The 19,696-nt window shown below is 39.0% G+C and overlaps 1 protein-coding gene across 1 annotated transcript in view; it reads right to left on the reverse strand.

Annotated features, from left to right (window-relative positions):
- The window catches only part of mdn1 (midasin AAA ATPase 1), a 184,099-nt gene that overhangs the window by 61,602 nt on the left and 102,801 nt on the right, over positions 1–19,696 (reverse strand). Inside the window, exons 51-63 of the mRNA XM_048597433.1 lie at positions 17,812–17,941; positions 16,735–16,856; positions 16,021–16,154; positions 15,175–15,329; positions 13,169–13,289; positions 11,601–11,811; positions 9,902–10,127; positions 8,410–8,542; positions 7,351–7,521; positions 6,489–6,703; positions 4,771–5,161; positions 3,759–3,868; positions 1,630–2,335 (exon numbers count right to left, since the gene is read on the reverse strand). Coding sequence (XP_048453390.1) covers positions 1,630–2,335; positions 3,759–3,868; positions 4,771–5,161; positions 6,489–6,703; positions 7,351–7,521; positions 8,410–8,542; positions 9,902–10,127; positions 11,601–11,811; positions 13,169–13,289; positions 15,175–15,329; positions 16,021–16,154; positions 16,735–16,856; positions 17,812–17,941 — 2,825 coding nt within the window. The remainder of the gene's footprint in view (positions 1–1,629; positions 2,336–3,758; positions 3,869–4,770; positions 5,162–6,488; positions 6,704–7,350; positions 7,522–8,409; positions 8,543–9,901; positions 10,128–11,600; positions 11,812–13,168; positions 13,290–15,174; positions 15,330–16,020; positions 16,155–16,734; positions 16,857–17,811; positions 17,942–19,696) is intronic.

Here is a 19,696-nt window from a genome sequence, read left to right on the forward strand (position 1 = left end):
TCTTCTGGCTGTAAGGTTTGCTAGTGTCACTCGGGCGGGTTTAAACAAGCATGGCAGCAGGGTGTTAACTAGAACAGTGGGTCAGCAAGTGAAAATGACTGAAGAGGAGTTAGAGACTAAGTTCAGTGAGACTAAGAGGAAGAACAAACAGAGAGAGTTTACTGAACACAGTGGGTCTGCGGAGTATGACAGGCAAGGCAAATGAACTTGGAGCTTGGATTAATAAACATAGCTACGATATTGTAGCTATTTCAGAGACTCGGTTGCAAGAGGGACAAGACTGGCTGCTTAACATTCCAGGATTTAAATGTTTCAAGCAAGATAGAGAGCTGTCCAAATGAGGTGGGGGAGCTGCATCACTGATTAGAGACAATACCGCAGCTGTACTCAGGGAGAATACTTTGGAGGGGTCATCCAGAGAGAGGACATATGAGAGCTCAGGAATAGGAAGAGTACAATCACTATGATGGGCTTGTATTATAAGACTCCCAACAGCCAGCACATGATACAAGAATAGATACCCTGACAGATTGTGGAAAAATGGGAAAACAACAGGGTTGTTGTGGTGGGTAATTTTAACTTCCCCTATATTGACTGGGACTCCCTTTGTGTCATGGTCTTGGATGGGGTGGAAATTTGTTAGGTGTATCCTGGAGGGTTTCTTGAAGCAGTACGTAAATAATCTAACTAGAGAAAGGGCCTTCCTAGACCTGGTACTGGGGAATGAGACTGGCCAGGTAATCAAAGTTTCAGTGGGGGAATATTCTGGGAACAATTCATGACCAGCATGTTCCTGTGAAAAGTGAAGGATAAGGATGGCAAGATTTGAAAACCTCAGATGACAAGAAAAATTGTCAGCTTAGTCAGAAAGAAAGAATGAAGTGTATGTAAGGTTAAGGAAACTGAAGACAGAGCCCTTGGGGAAGATAAAGAAAGCAGGAAGAAATTAAACAAGGACTTAGGAGCACTAAAGGGGACATGAAATGGGCCACGGCAAACAGGATTAAGGAAAATTCCAAGACATTTTACACATATAAAGGAGCAAGAGGATAGCTAAGGAAAGGCTAGGTAAACTCAAAAATAAGGGAAATAATTTTTGCATGGACCTGGATCGAGTGGCTGAGGTCATTAATGAATACGTTTCACAAAGGCGAAGGACATGCTGGATGGTGAGTCTAAAAAGCAATATGTCGATATCCTAGGGAATGTGGATGTAAAAAAAGATGTTGGTGTTTTAAACAGCATTAAGGTAGACAAGTCCCCCAAAAAAAGACATCATAGTAACCAGGTGGGGAAAGAGAAGCAATTCCTGTTCATCGCTACCCAGTAACTGTATGGAGAGCTTGGTAAGGATAGGTTTGGATATTTGGGTACTGCCTGATGCCTGTTATTATTAACTACAGAGGTTCAGAAGTGGTCAAGTAGGCAAATGGCTGTAGTTTCAAAGAATTGCTTGCATGTTTCGGGAGTGGGGAGCAAGTTATGCAGGGAAAAGGTGGTGGAGAGGAATGGAAAGGACAAAAAGAATTTACTGAGGTAATAAAACACGACATTTGCAGGATTGTATGCACTTTTTAAACATATGCCTTTTGGGGAGATCATAATATCAAAGCATCAAGTTGTAATTACTTGGCAGATGTGTCTGAAAAGTTGCAGTGATGCCTGATCCAGTTCGCCCAATGAAAGTATATGACAACGCAGATACAGGAGCGCATTCATCAGCAGCTGTTCTTGTGTTGGCAGCAACCTTTGTTCCTTAGCCAGAGACTTTTCATCTGATGAGCTCTTACGCAGGAGCTGATTAAGCCCTTTGAGGGTCTCCAAGGAGGCTTTTGAACATAATTCATCTGCCTGAGCAAGGTAAGTTGGGAATGAGAAGCTGATGGAAGGAAAGGCCAAAAGGCAAGTGACAAGTCGCGTGAGGCCAGCCTGCTTAACAAGCTTATTATTTAGCGACACGTGAACCTCAGATGCCAGAAGTCTCATGCCATGCTGCATCTGTAAAATGGCAGCAAGAAGGGGTTCAACAATGTCAGGATATTGACAGTACTCTTCTGCGATTCGTCTCCTGAACTGGTGATGGGACTGCTGCCAAGCTGCCTCCTCATTCAGTACGAGCTGGACACTCTGACATGGTTTAGGCCGCTTCGCCTGTAGGGGCTGTAGCAGTCGAGAGAGGAGGGATTTGACTTTGGACTTCTGTGCAATAGTGTTCACATAGTGGTGGATATCTTGGAAGAGATAATCGTATTGAGGTACACTGGGGCGGTGCGCCTGCTTTCTGGACAGTGCTGCAATCTGTTCCTTCAGGAGATTGATTCTTTGTTGCAAAAACCTAGGGCACAAAAAAAATCAAGTTGGTGAGACACAGCAGAATGTCCCTGCCACACTAGAAGAAATGGAACGTGTTTATTTGGCCTCTAGTTACATACATCCCATTATCAAGTGTCTGTTCATGAACCTACTAATCATGATATGAACAGCATCAAAATCACACTCGTGTACTTCAACTGAAATTTGAAATTTATCTATCGCTTGGTGTTATATTTCTACTATAAGCATACAAAGCAAAGTCTGCCTTTCACCCGAATACCACTGTAATTCTCTCACTTGTTTTCTCTCACTGTCATCAACTCTGCTAACTTGCACTAAGGGATATAGCCCTTTAACTACGATCAGTAAATGGCTGATCATCTGCAACACTCCCCTGAACTTAGTGCTTTCCAAGTGTTTGTGCTGCAATGTAGATCCACTTGGTCAAGATCCCAACATACCTGCTCTCATACGGTCCTTTTAAGAACTAGATTTCTCTGAAAGGAGATTTATGGTAAAGCACCTGGCTTTCAGTTAATGATCAACATAACCAGGTGACCAGGAAGATAAACGATAGAGAAGAAATTACAGGGGGTGGTCTGTGTTCAGTTACGTTTTACGTCTGGGGCTACCAAGGCTGGACCCCAAGCTAAAGTTTGCAGGTTAAGTTTTCGGGGCTGTAAGATTCAAAGCAATTTTGGTTACTGTGGAGCTCAGACCAAGTTACAACAGCCATGTTCTCGCTCATACAAGTTCTCACGGAGAAGTCACAACAATTTTCAAGCTTTGAAATGTGGTCATGGAATGAAATTTTGGGAAGCACCATTTTAGTTTGAACTGAGCTCGTCATGGATGAAAAAAATTCCAATGTCGAGTTTAAAATAAATGCAATGGCTATGGGAAAGTAAAACAAAACTCTTGTTAACTGAAAGGCTCTATTAGAGCCAGGGAAATTCTGACAAAAAAGGTGGCCACGCTGAAGTTGCATTCTTTCAGTAAATTTGGGAGGTGTTGAGTTCGTACAAGAAAAAAAAGTAAACACATTCCTGGTGGTTACAATGATCATAATTTGCATAAAAGAATTCAATGGAGGAGCCTTCACTTAGGTAGTAAATTGACTTTTGCATACACAAACATCCGTGTTTAAAATTACTGTTAGTTCCCACTGTTTTGTTTTTAAACATCAAAAGAAAAACCTCTCATACACAAGGCAGATTTTTAATCAACCTCACACTCCCATAACAGCCCTTACTGGGGATATAGAATTACAAGGTCTGCCACTCAAGATGGTCAGCTACTCCAACAAGCAACCTGCTACAGGATTTTAACCGGTCTGCTTGGCTTGGAGAAGCATAGAGCCTGAGGGATCAGGAAAGGAAGTCATTGTTTCATGTAAACACTGATCTATACAATGTCAATTACAGATAGGATACCAAACTAGATACCTAATTCGCGGATGACAATGTCTATTCTCTCCTTCTTGTAACAGTTCTCGGCCAGTCAATAACTGTTCAGACAGGTTGCGACTCTTCCATTCACTCTGCAATTGTTGCAACTAGGAACAGAAAAAAAAACTGTTAGCAGGCCACATCAACAATTTGTATTTCTTTGACTTGTTAAAATGTCTCAAGCCAGGGAAAGCATCAACAATAATAAAACAAAAAAAAACCCAAGATATTCAACCCCACAGTTCAGGATTTGCAAATGATTTCCTATATTATCCACTGGGATCACTGCGAGTTGTCACCTTGGAGAATGACCCTAACAGCAATGAGAAATGAACCTCGGCTGCAAGGACTTGGCACATCTAAATAACACGATGAGATCTTTAACATCTACCTCAAATGTAAATAATAGATAGTTGGGGTCCCCATTTAACAAGCCATTTAAAAATGCCCCAGGTGTATGTCAACCTTCACACACAAGGTTACAGTAAGTAGAGATTACAAGGGGAAATTATATAACTTTTACGTCAAAACAGCAATTTCTAACCTGTGTGCAGATGACTATCTTTAATATTTTATGAAAATGACAACAAAGCCCATCGCAAACACTAATACTGCACTCCAGCAAGGTCTCCCTTTAAGAGAAACAGCTATCACGGGCATGTGAAAAACTCAAACATTAGAGTCATTTTTAAATCAACTGCAACATACAAGACTCCCTTCATAATTTGAAACAAAAACAGAAATTGCTGGAAATTCTCAACAGGTCTGGCAGGATTTGTGGAAGAAATCAGAGTTAAGGTTTTGGGTCCAGTGACTTTTCTTCTGAATTAAAGTACATGAGTTTGAGTCATTGCAGTAAACGCCAAAGTTGCAACATCACAGGTCATCAATACTGAGTATAACGTGTTTCTAGGTGCATATGAAACATATTAATATTATCCAAAACTTGCATTTATTCTCTGTTCAAATAAGTGAATAATTCTTAAACAAAAAATATAAAATAACTGACCTCCTCCTTGATATAATTCAGCTTGTACAGTTTTTTGACAGCAGGATCAAACATGGTCTGTGGTGTCCAAATCTGAATCTGTAGCAATCCCAGGTTTACCCATAGACAGCCTCTCTGGGCTTTCTCTGAAAGGCTTCTAAAATCCTTTTCTTTACCCACAAATTTCCGTACACAGGTCACAAGAAGTGAAACAACATCTTCGGGCAGTAATCCCTGCTCTGCAAGACTGCTGAGCAAACTCTGAATACTGTGACTGGCTATACTGGTTTTTTCAATGGCAAGTTGGTCACATGTCTGTAAATACTCCTCCTGAAGTTCTTTTGGCAAAAAGTCCTTTATTGCATGAAGCTGTTTGAGTAGCATTGTGCACTGCAATCTGGAATCTGTGAATCTGTAAAATAACCAGATCCTCAGGTTTTCTCCAAAACTTACAAATTAGGTTTGAAATTATATTATTTGATCCTTAAATTTTGACTTTAGCATGGTGAATTCAACAGAGTTGCAGAATGTCTTCAGAACATCACCAGTGTTGATGATTTTTTGATCAGAAATTAAACTTAAAATACAATCAAGCCTACATCTGCATCAGTGAACATCCTTTTTAGACTACATTCGAAAATAAGTTGCAAGATGGGTTATACTCCTTATATTGGGATTCACCTCAGGCAAACATGTTTAGTCACTAAGCTACATATAGTGTGTTATATCCTTAATACCATTGGTGAACGGAAATATATCATCCAAAATTAATCTAAGTCAATACAGGTGGAGAGTTGGAGGTGGCTTCTGAAGAAACTGTTCTAGCAGTACCATTCCTCACCATTGCATCACTAAGATTCACACCATGAAACTGTTACAATTCTGCACAAGATCTTGGTAGCTTCACATGGAGGACTCTGCATTGTTGGTCATGACATTGACAGTCTTGGAGGCGGAGGTGCAAGCAACTCTAGGACAAACTGAACAGCTTTATTTTGGAACTGTTCTGTCTGGGCTAAATGGCAGCAAAGCAGAATCTGTTCAATTCTCCAAGCTCAGGCTCATTCTAATGGAACTGAATCCTAACAAGACAGGCTTAGCATAAGCAAACAAGCTAAAGAGAGAGACAACAACTCCAGAAAGTATATTCCTCTACTTAATTGGTTCTTTTCCTTCCAAAGAACAAGACAATCCAAAGACAAAACTCACATTGCTCATTAATCTTGAAACAGATTGGACAGCTGAGAAACAGCAAAGCAGTTAATTTATCAGGTTTTATCAAACTGGAATTCCCTTGGGAAGTTACAATCGACAGCAGCATTTTAACACAGTACAATATAAAGTTCAGAGCTCACAATCACGGCAGAATCTTCCCAAATAGCATCCAACCCTTTCTCACTCATCAGTTTCCAATGGTATCTTGTAGCAAATCAAAATTTTCTAAGATTTCTTTTATTGGGATCTTCCTGGTCTCTGTCTCTCTTTGTGTCTCTACGTATGACACCCTCTCACCCCCACAAGTGCCTACCTTCTGCCACTGACGGAGCGGCTAGGATTGCAAATTCACTTAAAAAGGGAATGACACACCCTTACCAATCAGTATGGTGGGGGATTTACTTTTACATCTAATTTTCATCGTGCAAGTATCCTGATGAAGGACAACATGACCGTGCACACTTTTTACAAACATCTCCTATAGAAAAGGAGTCAAAAGTAAATATGTCATTTCTATGACATACCTGAATTCAGCAAAGGAACCAACAGCCATGTTGGTCCACAACACTGAACTGATGTCTTGTAATTGTCGAGTTCGCTCCAGCCACTCTCCCAGAGTTACATGAGTTGCCATTGTCATACCAATTCCACCAAAGGACACAGAGTGGCTTCGATTAGTGTTGGCCAGAATTTCAAAGAAACACTTAGATTGGATAGCGCGACATAAAATGCCAGGTCCCTGTTGGAGGAAAATAAATATTCTCTGGGCAATAGTTAAGGATGGGCAACAAATTCTGGCCTTGCCAACAATGCTCACATCCCATCAAAAAGAAATAAAATAATGAAAATGAAACAGATTGTTGAAAATCGAACAAGTTACCAGGAAAGGTGACACAAATCAGAGGAAATGCTGTGTAGGCTGAAAACAAGAAGGAAGTCAAGCCTCATTCATAGCTTGGAAGCTGAAGAAGCAATCAGACAGTACAGAGACAAACAAATATTGAACTGGAGCTGAATGCTGTCCAAATACATAAAGATACTAAGGGACTTAAGTGAGATGAAAAAGATGAATCCTCTGTAGACTTGAGATACTTGGGCCAAATGGGAGCAGAAGCCATTGAGAGATCATTTGATGATATATAAATCACCAAGAATAAATCAAGTGGAAGAAGAGCAGAGGAATTAGGGAAGAAGAATAAAGAGAGAGCATCATCATTGTATTTGGACACAACATTGCTTATTTCACAGAATAGGTACTATTCTTTGGGTGCAAAGCTCAAATTGTCTTCAAAAGGTTGTTGGGAACTGTAGGTTTAATACGACCATCATTTGTGCTAACTGAGGAACCACACATGTTATTTAACTTACAAAAGAAAGCAGACCAACCTTTAACGATTTGTCAATGGTATCTTCTGGAACCATGTCATCTCCTATAATTGCTGGGGGTTTCCAGGTTAGCCAATAGTCAGGATCGGTTGTGATAGAACTACTCCAAAATGGTCCAAACGTGGTCATCATCAGTCCTGAACTCAGCAATTTTAATTCTTCAGGAGAGAGCTGAGATATGAAAACACATTAAAGCTGATTTTAAGTTGCATCTCTAAAATGACAAAGATATTTCCCCATTCTTTCCATGGCATTATCTTCAATGTACATGCCCACATTTATATACAATTTGGAATAAAGCATCATTACATATCTGTCAGGATTAAACTGTCCCAAACAGTAGAATAACATTCTGGATGCATTCAATATTCCAAGTTTCAGCCAACTGACTTGCAAGATAAATTTCCAATTGGGCACCGATGATCCAAATTCCATAAACTGACTGGATATTAAGTAGGTATAAGGAAGTCAATTTTACCATTTTGAAACTAACTAATTATGTTCACAACAAGAGAAACCTATCTATTGTAGCTACAGTGCAGCAATATGGTGGGAAACCAATTAAAACAAGAAAATATGTTTCCTTCAAATCACTCCAGTTCATGCTGTAATTTGCTCAGTGTATGTGATATATACGATATATGCATTTGGACCGTAGCGAGTCAAGGAGACAGCTCACAGCCACCTTCTCAAGGGCAACTAGGGACTAGAAATAAATGCCGGCCAGCCAGCAATGCCCATAAGTGAATAAAAAATGTACTGTGACGATTAGCAGAAATCCATTATATAGCAAAACAAGTAATTTACAAGGCATGAACAAAAACAAGTTGCTGGCAAAGCTCAGCAGGTCTGGCAGCATCTGCTGTTTTTGTTCCGCAGTTCTTTCAGTTTTAATTTACAAAGCATGCTTCTATGACCAATTCTTTCCATTTTAGTTACCAGCAACAGCTTCTGTGAAGTCAAACAAGACAGTTTTTCTGGTGCCTGGGAAAAAATGACCAACTATTATAATTACAGTTTTGCAAGGTGTGATTTGACCAATTGCACTTGTGAACTCACCTCATCAACTTGCGCTAAGTACCAAAATTCTCGGAGATCTTGGGCAGCCATGGGAGTAAATCTTAAGCAGAATGTAATTAATTGACGAAGTTCAGCACCAACCACTGACTGATCCGGCTTGCTTCTGGCACTGCTGGTGATAAAACAAGCTGCTGTTCACTATGTTTAGGCACTTAAAATTGTGGCTTATTCGTCTTCAAATCAGCTGCTTTATTAAAAAGTGAATCTATCCTAATTCCCTTCATATACCCAATTTATAGCTAATGGTTGGCAGTAAAGGGGGGATAATGAAGATAGTTAATCATAGGTACAGTGAATTGTTGTTGTTGGCGATAAGTAATTTGCCACCTTTGCTATTTACAGGCAAACAATAGCATGACTTACATATTGCAATGCAGTAATTCCACTTGCACACCTGATGTACGGAAAATCTCAGATACCCTCATCCACCATCTCAAGATTGAGGTCCAGATCATTGACAAAGCAGGAAAGCATACAGATTAATCCTACTTTTGACTATTTAACTAAAACTAGAAATTATGCTCTGAGCCTCCTAACTTTTGATACTCTTCGTTTAGTAGCATTTATATTAAACGGGCGGCATGGTGACTCAGTGGTTAGCATTACAGCCTAACAGCACCAGGGACCCAGGTTCGATTCTAACTTTAGGCGACTTCTGTGTGGACTTTGCATATTCTCCCCGTGTCTGTGTGGGTTTCCTCTGGGTGCTCCGGTTTCCTCTCACAGTCCAAAGATGTGCAGGTTAGGTGGATTAGGCATAGAATGGGGTAGGTCTGGGTGATATGTTCTTCAGAGGGTCGGTGTGGACTCGATGGGCTGAAAGGCCTGCTTCCACAGTGTAGATGTTCTATGATTCTATATTAAGCTAAACAATAAAACATCTGGTAATAGATGCTCACTGCATAGTTTACGAGCTGCACATTTTAAAATATACTTATGGCTCCAAAACCAGTCATAAAATTATTGCAGTGATTAATTTTATAAACAAGGTCATTCTACTGACGGGGCAGGTTGATAGATAACAGTGTCACATGAATGCGCAGAATAACAGCGTTCAATCCTTCACTTAATGACATGATTGAACTCAAGACTATGAAGTTAATGACAGGTGCTTCCCTGCAGAGGGAGGCTGAAGAAGAAATAGGGTTGAAGAGTCAAGTGCAAAGTGAAAGTATTAGGTTAGCCTAGCAGAGAATTTCTCTCATTATTTACAGCAAGTCACTTTTAAGGCTCTACAGAAAGAACTTTCCACCATTTTGAACATCTTTGAAATTACAGCAGAACTAAAGGGCAGTGTACTATTTGACTTATTGTCAGTCACAAAAGTTGGATGTGTCATAAAATTAGACATTGTTTTACCATAGTTCTCTCTACCTGCCTGCTGGTGTTTAACAATCTTTTTGGTTGTTCTTTTCTTAAGATAGCAACTGTGCTTGATAGCTACTGAAGAAACTTACTTTCTCTTGCTTACCTGGACACTAATGATAGATCCATAAGGTCTGCCACCACTTTATACTTGGAGAGCAATGCCAGATATTCCAGTACGGGCCACAGCTGAATTCTACTTGCTAACTGATTCAAACATGCTCCGTCGAGCTGAGGTGGATCCGCCTTAAGGCTTTGAGAATCTGAAGAGTTTAGAAGTCCCTGAGATGTCATTGCTGAAGCTTGGGAGTCTACCACATGCTGCAAGACACCTGGAACACAAATTGCATAATACCATAGCTCCTTAAAAAAAATCAATAGCTAATTGAGCAGCACTGGCTGAAAAAAAATTTGTGTTGATGTAATTTTAATTTCTTAATGATAGTCTCAATCGCCCCTCATTGATATACCATGGCTGTTTGTCAATGTCCTGGATTTCACTTGCCAAACCACGTGCCATCTTTAAAGACCTCTTCAAAAATCTACATTTTTGACCACTTACTATCTTTCACTCCTTGCTCAACATTACTTTTTCCCCCACTGTAAAATGGTCTCGCTGTTATGTTGTATAAGAGCTATTAGATAAACTTGCAGTACTCTTAACGATAAAAGCCTGCTCAGTTCAAGCTTGGCCACTTGAGAGAAAAAAAGGGACACGATAAAGTTCAGAAATTCTGGTTCTTGCATCTTTCTACCAATAAAAAAAAAAATTTGATACTTTCCATTGGCAGGGCAACATTATAACATTGGTTATTTATTCGGCCAGTACGATTCATGAATTTGCAGCATTATCTGCTGCAGTTTGTATTGTCACCTCAAACTGACACGATCTAATTTCCTCAAAAAATATTTTTAAACTACTTCTAATTATTCATTCAGGGAATATGGGGCTTTCTGGCCATCCAACATCTATTGCCTATGTGACGATGCAGTGGCTTTAAGAGGTGTGTTTTGTCCTGGTTTCTTTGAGACACAGATTGGGGGACAGGTGTTGAGCTGTCTATGAGAAGATAAAGAACTGGTGAAGCCTTGGGTATTGTTTTTTAAATTTGAAACAATATAACAATAGAATCAGCCTGAGTTAGAACAACACAATCAGTGTGAGTTGGTGTGCTCAAACTCACACCCCAGAACAGGATTTTTAGTTCATCTTTCAGCAGAGGATGCTGGGGTTGTGAAGAGATGCCACCTCTCTCTTTGTTATAATTGAAAGCTGGGGCTCGCGCTCTCTCAGAATTATCTTTTGATGTTCTTACATCCTGGATTGGAGAACTACGTGAAAGGCAATCGGTTTTCTGAATTTGCCTTTTGCCAAGGGTACGTTTACAGTAACAGTTAACTAGCAATAGTTACTGTATCTATTGTCCTGTTCAGTTTTCCAATAGAATTAAGTTATTCCAATTCCTCCTTGTTTTGTTGTATTTTAACTATAGCGTTAGAATAAACTGCGTTTTGCTTAACATCAAGTAGTTTGACCAAATGAATTGCACCTGGAACACAACACCTTATGTTTACCTTTAAGGAAAAAAAAAGTTAAAGTCTATACCATCTTCTTAATATATTTTGAAGGGGTCTGGTCTGGTCTATAACACCTATTTTAATTCTCTTAGAGAAGATGAGCTGCTTTAAAAAGGCCAAACTAAACTTGACACATTATATCCAGATTTTAAAACATAAGCACTTAATTACAATTTTACAAGATATTCTAATGCATTAGATTAGTTTTGTTTTTTTAAAAAGCATACCAGCATCATATCCTACTACGTGATTTGCTTGAATTACGAGACCCCAAGCCAACATCAAGCCCCGCTTAACCTTCCAGTCAGTAGCAGTGGTTTTAATTCTATATAGTTGTTCTTTCCAAGTCGCATCCATCATTTTTGGCCTCAATTTCAACACATCCAGAACAGAACTCATCACCTTGAGTTTAGACACACATTCCACAACAGATCCAACCTAAAAAGGTGAGAACATTTTCACCAACATTTTAATTTTTATAGCATCACAGCCTTGAATAAAGCAACATTTTTGCGTTAGTAGAAATCTAACCATTCCAAGATAAGTTAATCTTCCCCTCCCCTCAATTCAAACAGGTAATATTTGCCACGTTTAATTCATCTTGCTGCAACTGACTCAGTTCAAGAGTAATAATTGGTTAGCAGAGTATCTGATATGAGTTTGTCTTTTTTCTAAGTAAATTGGAATTTAAAACAAAATGAAAATGCTCATTTTATAATTGAAAAAATATAATTTCATTATGACTCGATACTAATTCTCTTTAGGACATACAGGAGACTATTTATATTTTCATAATTACTTATGTTACTACGAAGATTGAGCTGTATTGACAAAAACCTCTCCTGTTTTAAAAGCCACCTTTCTGTGGAAATTCCCTCATGAACACCCGAATTTTCGTTACCTAGACAATCCGATAAATTTCCTTGTTATGGAGAAATTGAAAACGTCTTAACTGTGTCTGTGCTTTACATCTCAACTAGTCCTTGTGGTTGCGAGTTGTACGTTCAGGTTAAATAATTGCAGGTTAAATAAAATGTTCATTAATGGACATTAAGATTTTTGATTACAAATCCAATCAATCCTCTCCTTAAATTTATTCAGTATCCCAGCAGCCGCTGCACTCTAGGGTAGTGAGTTGTGCAGATTCACGACTCTTTGAGAGAAGCAATTCCTCACTGCTCCAAATATGCCACTCCGTTGCCTATACATGAGCCTAAAACTATGTATGACCTCTTGTTCTAGATTAACCCACAAGGGGAATCAACCACTCTGTGTCTACTTTGTCGATCTCCTTTAGTATTTTAGATACCGCAATTAGGTCTCCTCTCACTCTTCTGAACTCTAGCAAGCATAGGCCTAAACTGCTCAATGTCTCCACACAAGACAAGCCCTTCTGGAAAGAATCTAGTGAACCTTCTCTTAACTCCTCCAATGCAATCACATCCTTCCTCAAGTAAGGGAACAAAATTGTTTGCAATGCTCCAGATGTGGTCTCATCAATGCACAATACTCTATGACTTGGGTTCGGGTTATGCAGTACAGGAGTCGGGGTGGTGGTTGGGGGAAGCGGGGTGACTTTTTTCCACATTTGGAAAAATTAATAATCTTTTCAACTTATCAACTTATCACCTCATCAAAAAACTTAGTTTACATTGCCTGGAACTCTTGCCTGGCTACCAACATCTCAACATATTGGGCAATCATAAGCTTTTCTGCTCCAATATACAAGCATGTGTATTACCCCAAAAGATCAGGCAGAACCATAATACGAACAGGAGTGTTAAACTTCACTAACCTTGAACGGAAGAGGACGACCCAAACATTTCTGCAGTCCCTTCACACTGGCAATCATTTCACTAGGACTTGCCAGATGGCTCTGCAGATTCACTGAAATCGTGTGAATTTCTTGAGGAATTCTGATGTGAAAAGAACACAAATTACAATGCAAATAAATCCCTAGTTAAGAGCTGCTCAGTTATCATGAAAACCTGAAGAGTTTTGGATCCCACAGACGTTGACAAAAATTAAATCCAAATCTGATTTTAAGGATGACATCACTTAGAAAGTGGACCTAGCCATGTACAAAAAAACACAAGAAAAGGTGAACCTCCTGAACCATGAGGAGAAACCAAACAGAAAAAGAAAAATGGAGCAAGGGTACAGAAACAAACGTTGTTCATTAAAGAGGCGCATTCATACCAAAGGAAGAGAAATTACAAATTAGCATCTCAAAAGGTACCACAATTGTAAGACAGGGATACAAAAAAAGCAGAGAACAGACAACCAAACCCAAATACATCCAAAATACTTGGCATAGAAACTATCAATGAGAACCTGAAGATGTAATAGGACATGTGAAACTTTCTTCTTCTAATCTCCACTATAGTTCATGACTTCAAACGCCAACCTTGCATGGATACCAATACCATAACTATCAATACAATTGTTAATTGCTTTACTAGTTTTCACAGCTCTTCATTATCTCATCTTCATCCTCAATTCTCAATCGAAGCCATTCTGGTTTACATTTCTGTTCCCACTTTGCATGTTCTATGTACCACTTTTCCTTCTGTTTTCTATCTGACTTCTGCTTTGCATAATCATACAATTTCTGGATGAAGACTTAATGCTATTTATTCTACTACATTTTGTGCCTTCTGCTTGATGTTATATTATGTTGCATCTTTTATTTTTCTCACACTATTTTGGCAGTTTGCACCAACCAATATTCTCAAACCTCAACTTTATTGATTTATTACAATCCTATAATCTGATAAATTTTCTCCTTAGTTCAATCTGTTGATTTTATGAAACATGAGGGAGAGCTTACTCAATCTTCAGCAAGAGTAAACCACTGCATAATTATTGTTACTCATTTTAGGAATTATGGATAATATCCAAGTTGAGTTGTACAAAATTAACCATCTCAACTTCAGTAGAAATTAGATGGCACTAATCCTATCAACAATTTATTCACACATCTAAAGGCAATAATTGCACATTGATTCATTTTAGAAGTGCTTTCATTTTATACAAACATATTGGCTTAGAACAGATATAGTACAACTCATCAACCACTCTATAACCACTAAAATTCCTATAACATGATTTGAGGTGGAAAAAGCTCGAGGAGTTACATAATTTTTTTTTGAAGTAATATTGAAGTAAGTACACCGACATCTAGATCAAATTAAACTTTAGCAGAAATTATTCTGCTTGATCAGCCAAGAAAAAATGGCGTAGGTACCGAACTGCCTACACAAAAATTGTGACACAGTTATCCACACAATAAGACGTCTGGCAGCATAACAGAGACAGAATAAAGGGTGTTTCACATGTCTTGGACACAGCAGAGTTTGTCCAAGACAATATATTTTGGACAGTTGATGCCTTTTTTTTTAAGCATCACTGATCCAAGTCACTGTTAAATATTTGCACAATTTGTTTTAAAACAGTTGGCAAAATGCTAGCAGCAGAACTCCAATGCTAACAAATCACCATGTCAAACTTTAACAACATATAATTCATGGTCAACAGATTTCAAATGAGGTCAAGAAATTGCTGTCAAATTTGTTATGCAAAATATGCTTCTAATAACCTAAGATACTCAGAATATCTTCAGCCTCTGAACTGCTTTAGCTATTATGCTGACAAAAAATACTTCAAACTCCTAAGTCAAGAATTTTGCTAAGTTGATACATCTTAAATACTATTTTGACAGAGCACTAAAGATGGGATGCTCCACCAGAATTGTGCAATCAAACCATCAGGATGCTAAGTATAAACAATGCTCATACATACTGGGAAAAGTCAGTTAGCTGACAGAGATGATCTTTCAGGAGATGCTTCATCATCCAGTGCCAGTGGAGAGAGAGGAGCGCTATTCCCTCAGTATCTGTAACAACTCTGTCAGATACTAACCAGAATCGATCCCGCCACAAAGTGCTGCACAATACCTAAGAAAATCAGAAATTGTTGATGATGTTGAAGAATGTCCAGTTAATTTAGCTGGCTATGCAATAGACGTAACAGCTTTCAGTATCTCAATTTTCAGCTACATATTTATACATATTCCTACAACTGTTCAAACTTTCTAACATATCCATCTGCAATAGTTTTAAAATCATATCTATGTGCATGTTTATTAGAAAATAGGTAATTTATAAAAAGAATCTTAATTTCATTGTAATTTAGACTTTCCTGACATTGTGACATTGAAGTGTTTGTATTTATCACCCAGCTCCTCAGCCTGTACTGCAGAGTAACTACAGTCCTTCAACCAACCTGGACTTCTTTGGTTCCCAAATTGTAAGTTTTACTGTCTATAATACAATATATGATAGAAATGAGTTTATAATGGAGGTAAAGTTACATCTGTACACTCTCTGTAGGCTATACCATTTAACATAACCCGGATTTGGTATTTGGCTCGTTAATACGCAACATTCCAGCTACAATTTAGGGGCAGACTTTATCAGAGATAGCAGGGTAGTTACAAATTGCAGTTTCACACCTTCACACTGGCAGGCCTGAAGGAGATAATCAGATGGCCTGTTTTGCACATTGGAACCCGTTCCCTTGGAGAGGTACAAAACTAGCAGATGCACAAGCACAAGACGCAGGTCAAAGACAGTGAGTATTACTTGCCTCATGGAAGGCATCATCTTCTAGATTGGAAAATGAAGACTTTATGCACTGCACAATGCAAGCATCCCAGGCTTCAAAGAAAGCAGCAAGGTGAGCCAAGACTGGGTGAGGCAGGTCATCAAAGCTCATCATTCCTAAACAGGTGACAAAGCCTTTAATATTTCAGGTTTAGCATTTACAACCCTTGCAAAAATTCATCATCTGGATTATTTGTATGGAACTACTTTTACACAGAATATTCAAACAGCAATAAAAAGAAATCTAAACAATAGCACAATTATTTTGCATATATAGCTTCATTCTGTACTAACAATGGTCTAAGCATGGTTTCAAGATTCCCCTCCATAGCTCACAGTAAAGGTCAGGCAGACATAGCCTGAACGGGATTGTTTCTCTTGCTATTACACAATGTGATCTCAAGAGGAGAAAATCAGAGTTGGATGCAAAATGGCCAATCAGAATTTAAATTTACAGCTGGAAATTGAGGGTGGCGTTCTAGTGGATACAAGAATTTCCATGCCCAGTTTCCTGCCATATACTCTGTCCAGTGAAATACACCAAGTAAAAATATCAAATAAATTCTGTCCCATGCTCTGACAAGACATGTGTTCGAATCAATAAAACAAACTTAATTGTAGTCCATCTTTTACAATAAAAATGTTATGAAACACACAATCTCATTTCCTTATTTGACATATGTCTTATTAAGGTTACCTTTCTGGAATGCGACTGACACCCTTAAAGCACTTTGTCTGCCTGATTTTCTTGCAGCATCAGAGGATAGTGATGCCTTCTCCATGTATCCTCTTTCCTCTCTGTCCATCAGAAGTGCCATCCTAAAAAAAAGACAAACATGAAACAATCTATTTTCAGAATCAGTGCACAGAGCACCATTATTCCACAAAAGATCCAAGAACACATTAAAATTTCAATATCTGTCAGAGTACCCAAATGTAGAATAGGTCAGTTTGACGAATAATCAAGTGAGTTGCTTTGTCGTGGATTGTTTTGAACTTCATACACACAGCTTCCAATTACCTGTAATCTCTAACAACCACAATCCTGACTTGTACCTTGTTGGTAGTAGAGGCATCAAAGGAATGACTTATTCACCACAGTTCCCAGCCTCTGATCTGTTTTTGTGCAGACCATATTGATGTGGCTAGTCCGGTTTAGATCCTGGACCATGATAACTTTCCAGGATGTTGAGGGTTTTCACTATATTAATGCCATTGAATGTGCAGGTAGTCAGCTCTTCTTTTATTGAATATAGTTGTTGCCTGGCACAAATGTCACTTGCCACTTTTCAGCCCAAGCCTAGATACTGTCGAGGTCTTACTGCATGCAGATTCAGACTGCTTTACTAAAGAATTCCAGACAAAGCCAATTTGCAGACAGGTTCACTTCTAATTAACCTGATGATTGATTAAACATCATTAATGAGGCAACTGAAGGGAACTGGGTCTAGGGCATTGTGTTGAGGGATTCCTGTCGTGATGTTTGGGGCCAAATGACTGGTCAACCACAGTAATGTTTTGTGCTGAATATGGCTCTGGCCAGTGAAGAACTTGCTCCCTCAACTCCAACACTTTCTATTTTCCTAGGACTCCTCGGTGCCTCACAGCCATGTAGTCAAGGGCAGTCACTGACATCTGGAATTACACTCTTATACACACAACTGGGCCAAGAATGTACTGAGATCTGCAACAGAATAGATGTGCTGGAACTGAACTGGAAAGGGAACAAGTGTAATACTGAGAAAACTACAGGTTTTGCAAAGGTAATTTTTACCTGTTAGCAATGGAGTGGAGCTGTGCTTGAAGCTCTTTTGAACAATGCAGCCCAGAGTATGCCACAGAATTTAATAAAATATCCAAATGCTGCTGGTTCCATCGTGAATCCAAAGGAACTGAGGCACTCTCTGTGAAGAAAAGCAACATTCTATTAGTCCAAGTAGTAGTTGATGAAAGCAGGCATTTTTTTGTTTGGTAGAAGGAGCAGGAAAGGGGAGGATCAGACTGCTTGCATCAGATCTCAACAGAAAAATATAGATGTGTGTTGCCGGTAGTTATCAAGTTCAAATGAAAAGGAAGGGCTATGCGCCAAATGCTGGCAAATGGGACTGGATTAATTTAGGATGTCTAGTCGTCACGGACAAGTTGGACTGAAGGGTCCGTTTCCATGCTGTACATCTCTGTAATTGATAATCATTGATATGAAAATGGGCACTTCTAGATGTGTAAAATTAAGTACAGCAAATTTTGTTTTAACCAGCACTCTAAATAAACTGGCAACAATTATATATCCAAAATAATGGAAGTTTACTGTATTAGTCAGTTGAGGGTGCGAGTGAGAAAGCTCTCTGCTGGTGGGTTTTATATAAGGCAAACCTGCATTATTTACAGCATAAATCACGCAAATAATAATGTACAACAGGGATGTGTATACCCCTGCATTATGTTTCTATTACTTAGTGTGTGTTTTTAAATTGATTATGTATATCCTCTTGATCAACCGGCACACTCCTGATCCCATAGGTGCTGGAACTTTATTGGATTTCTGTTCAAGTTAAACAGTGGTGCTTCTTAAGTCCCATTTTAGGCCTTAAGCATACGCTAGGAAGAGACACCCAGAACACAGAAGAAATGCAACACCTTGGAGGACACATTTTTCAGATAAAGTTCTTCCTGCCTTTGCCATTCATATAGGTGACTACAAAGGATGCCACTATCCTATTTAAAATGGAAATTCATCCAATGTTGGACAATCTGCAATTCAACCAACACCACAATCCTTAAAGACATTGAAGTTTAGACACTGGGACATGGCACTCAAAAGAAGTGTGAAACCTTAAGGACGGGATCAGAGATTGGTATCTAATTTGATGCAACTCTGATAAGAAACTATGAGAAACAGCAAAAAGAAATGCTCAACAGCACAATTTAAATTCAGTCATCTCAATGTTTGTTCAAAGAAAACAGAAATTGTACAAGATATTTCATGTCACATAGTGCAATATTCTTCCTTTTGATTCTGGACTTTGAGAAGGCCTTTTAAGTAGCTGCAAGTCACGTTGTACTTAAAGAAAAACATCTGGATAATGGGATGGCACGGTGGTTCAGTGGTTAGCACTGCTGCCTCACAGCACCAGGGACCCAGGTTCGATTCCACCCTCAGGCGACTGTCTGTATGGAGTTTGCACACTCTCCCCGTGTCTGCATGGGTTTCCTCCCACAGTCCAAAGATGTGCATGTTAGGTGGATTGGCCATGCTAAATTGCCCATAGTGTTCAGGGATGTGTAGATCAGGTGGGTTATAGGGGGATGGGTCTGGGTGGGACGCTCCAAGGGTCGGTGTGGACTTGTTGGGCTGAAGGGCCTGTTTCCACACTGTAGGGATTCTATGATTCTATTTCTAAGATTTTAATTGCGTTTCACCAAATTTATGAAAGTGCCTTCATCAATAAAAAGTCATGCGATGTTATAAAATCACAAATTCCAATGAATCAAAAAAAAAGTTTAAAAGCTCTATGGCAAAAATTCTCATGACATTTCCAGTAAATACAGCCCAATGGCAGCTTTTGAAAGGAATCCAATCAAAAAGAATCTGGACCAATAACCCAAGTCCTACATTATAGCAGAGATAGTAGGAACTGCAGATGCTGGAGAATCCGAGA

Source organism: Rhincodon typus, chromosome 5 (genome assembly GCF_021869965.1).
Source record: "Rhincodon typus isolate 14 chromosome 5, sRhiTyp1.1, whole genome shotgun sequence".
Lineage (NCBI taxonomy): Eukaryota > Metazoa > Chordata > Chondrichthyes > Orectolobiformes > Rhincodontidae > Rhincodon > Rhincodon typus.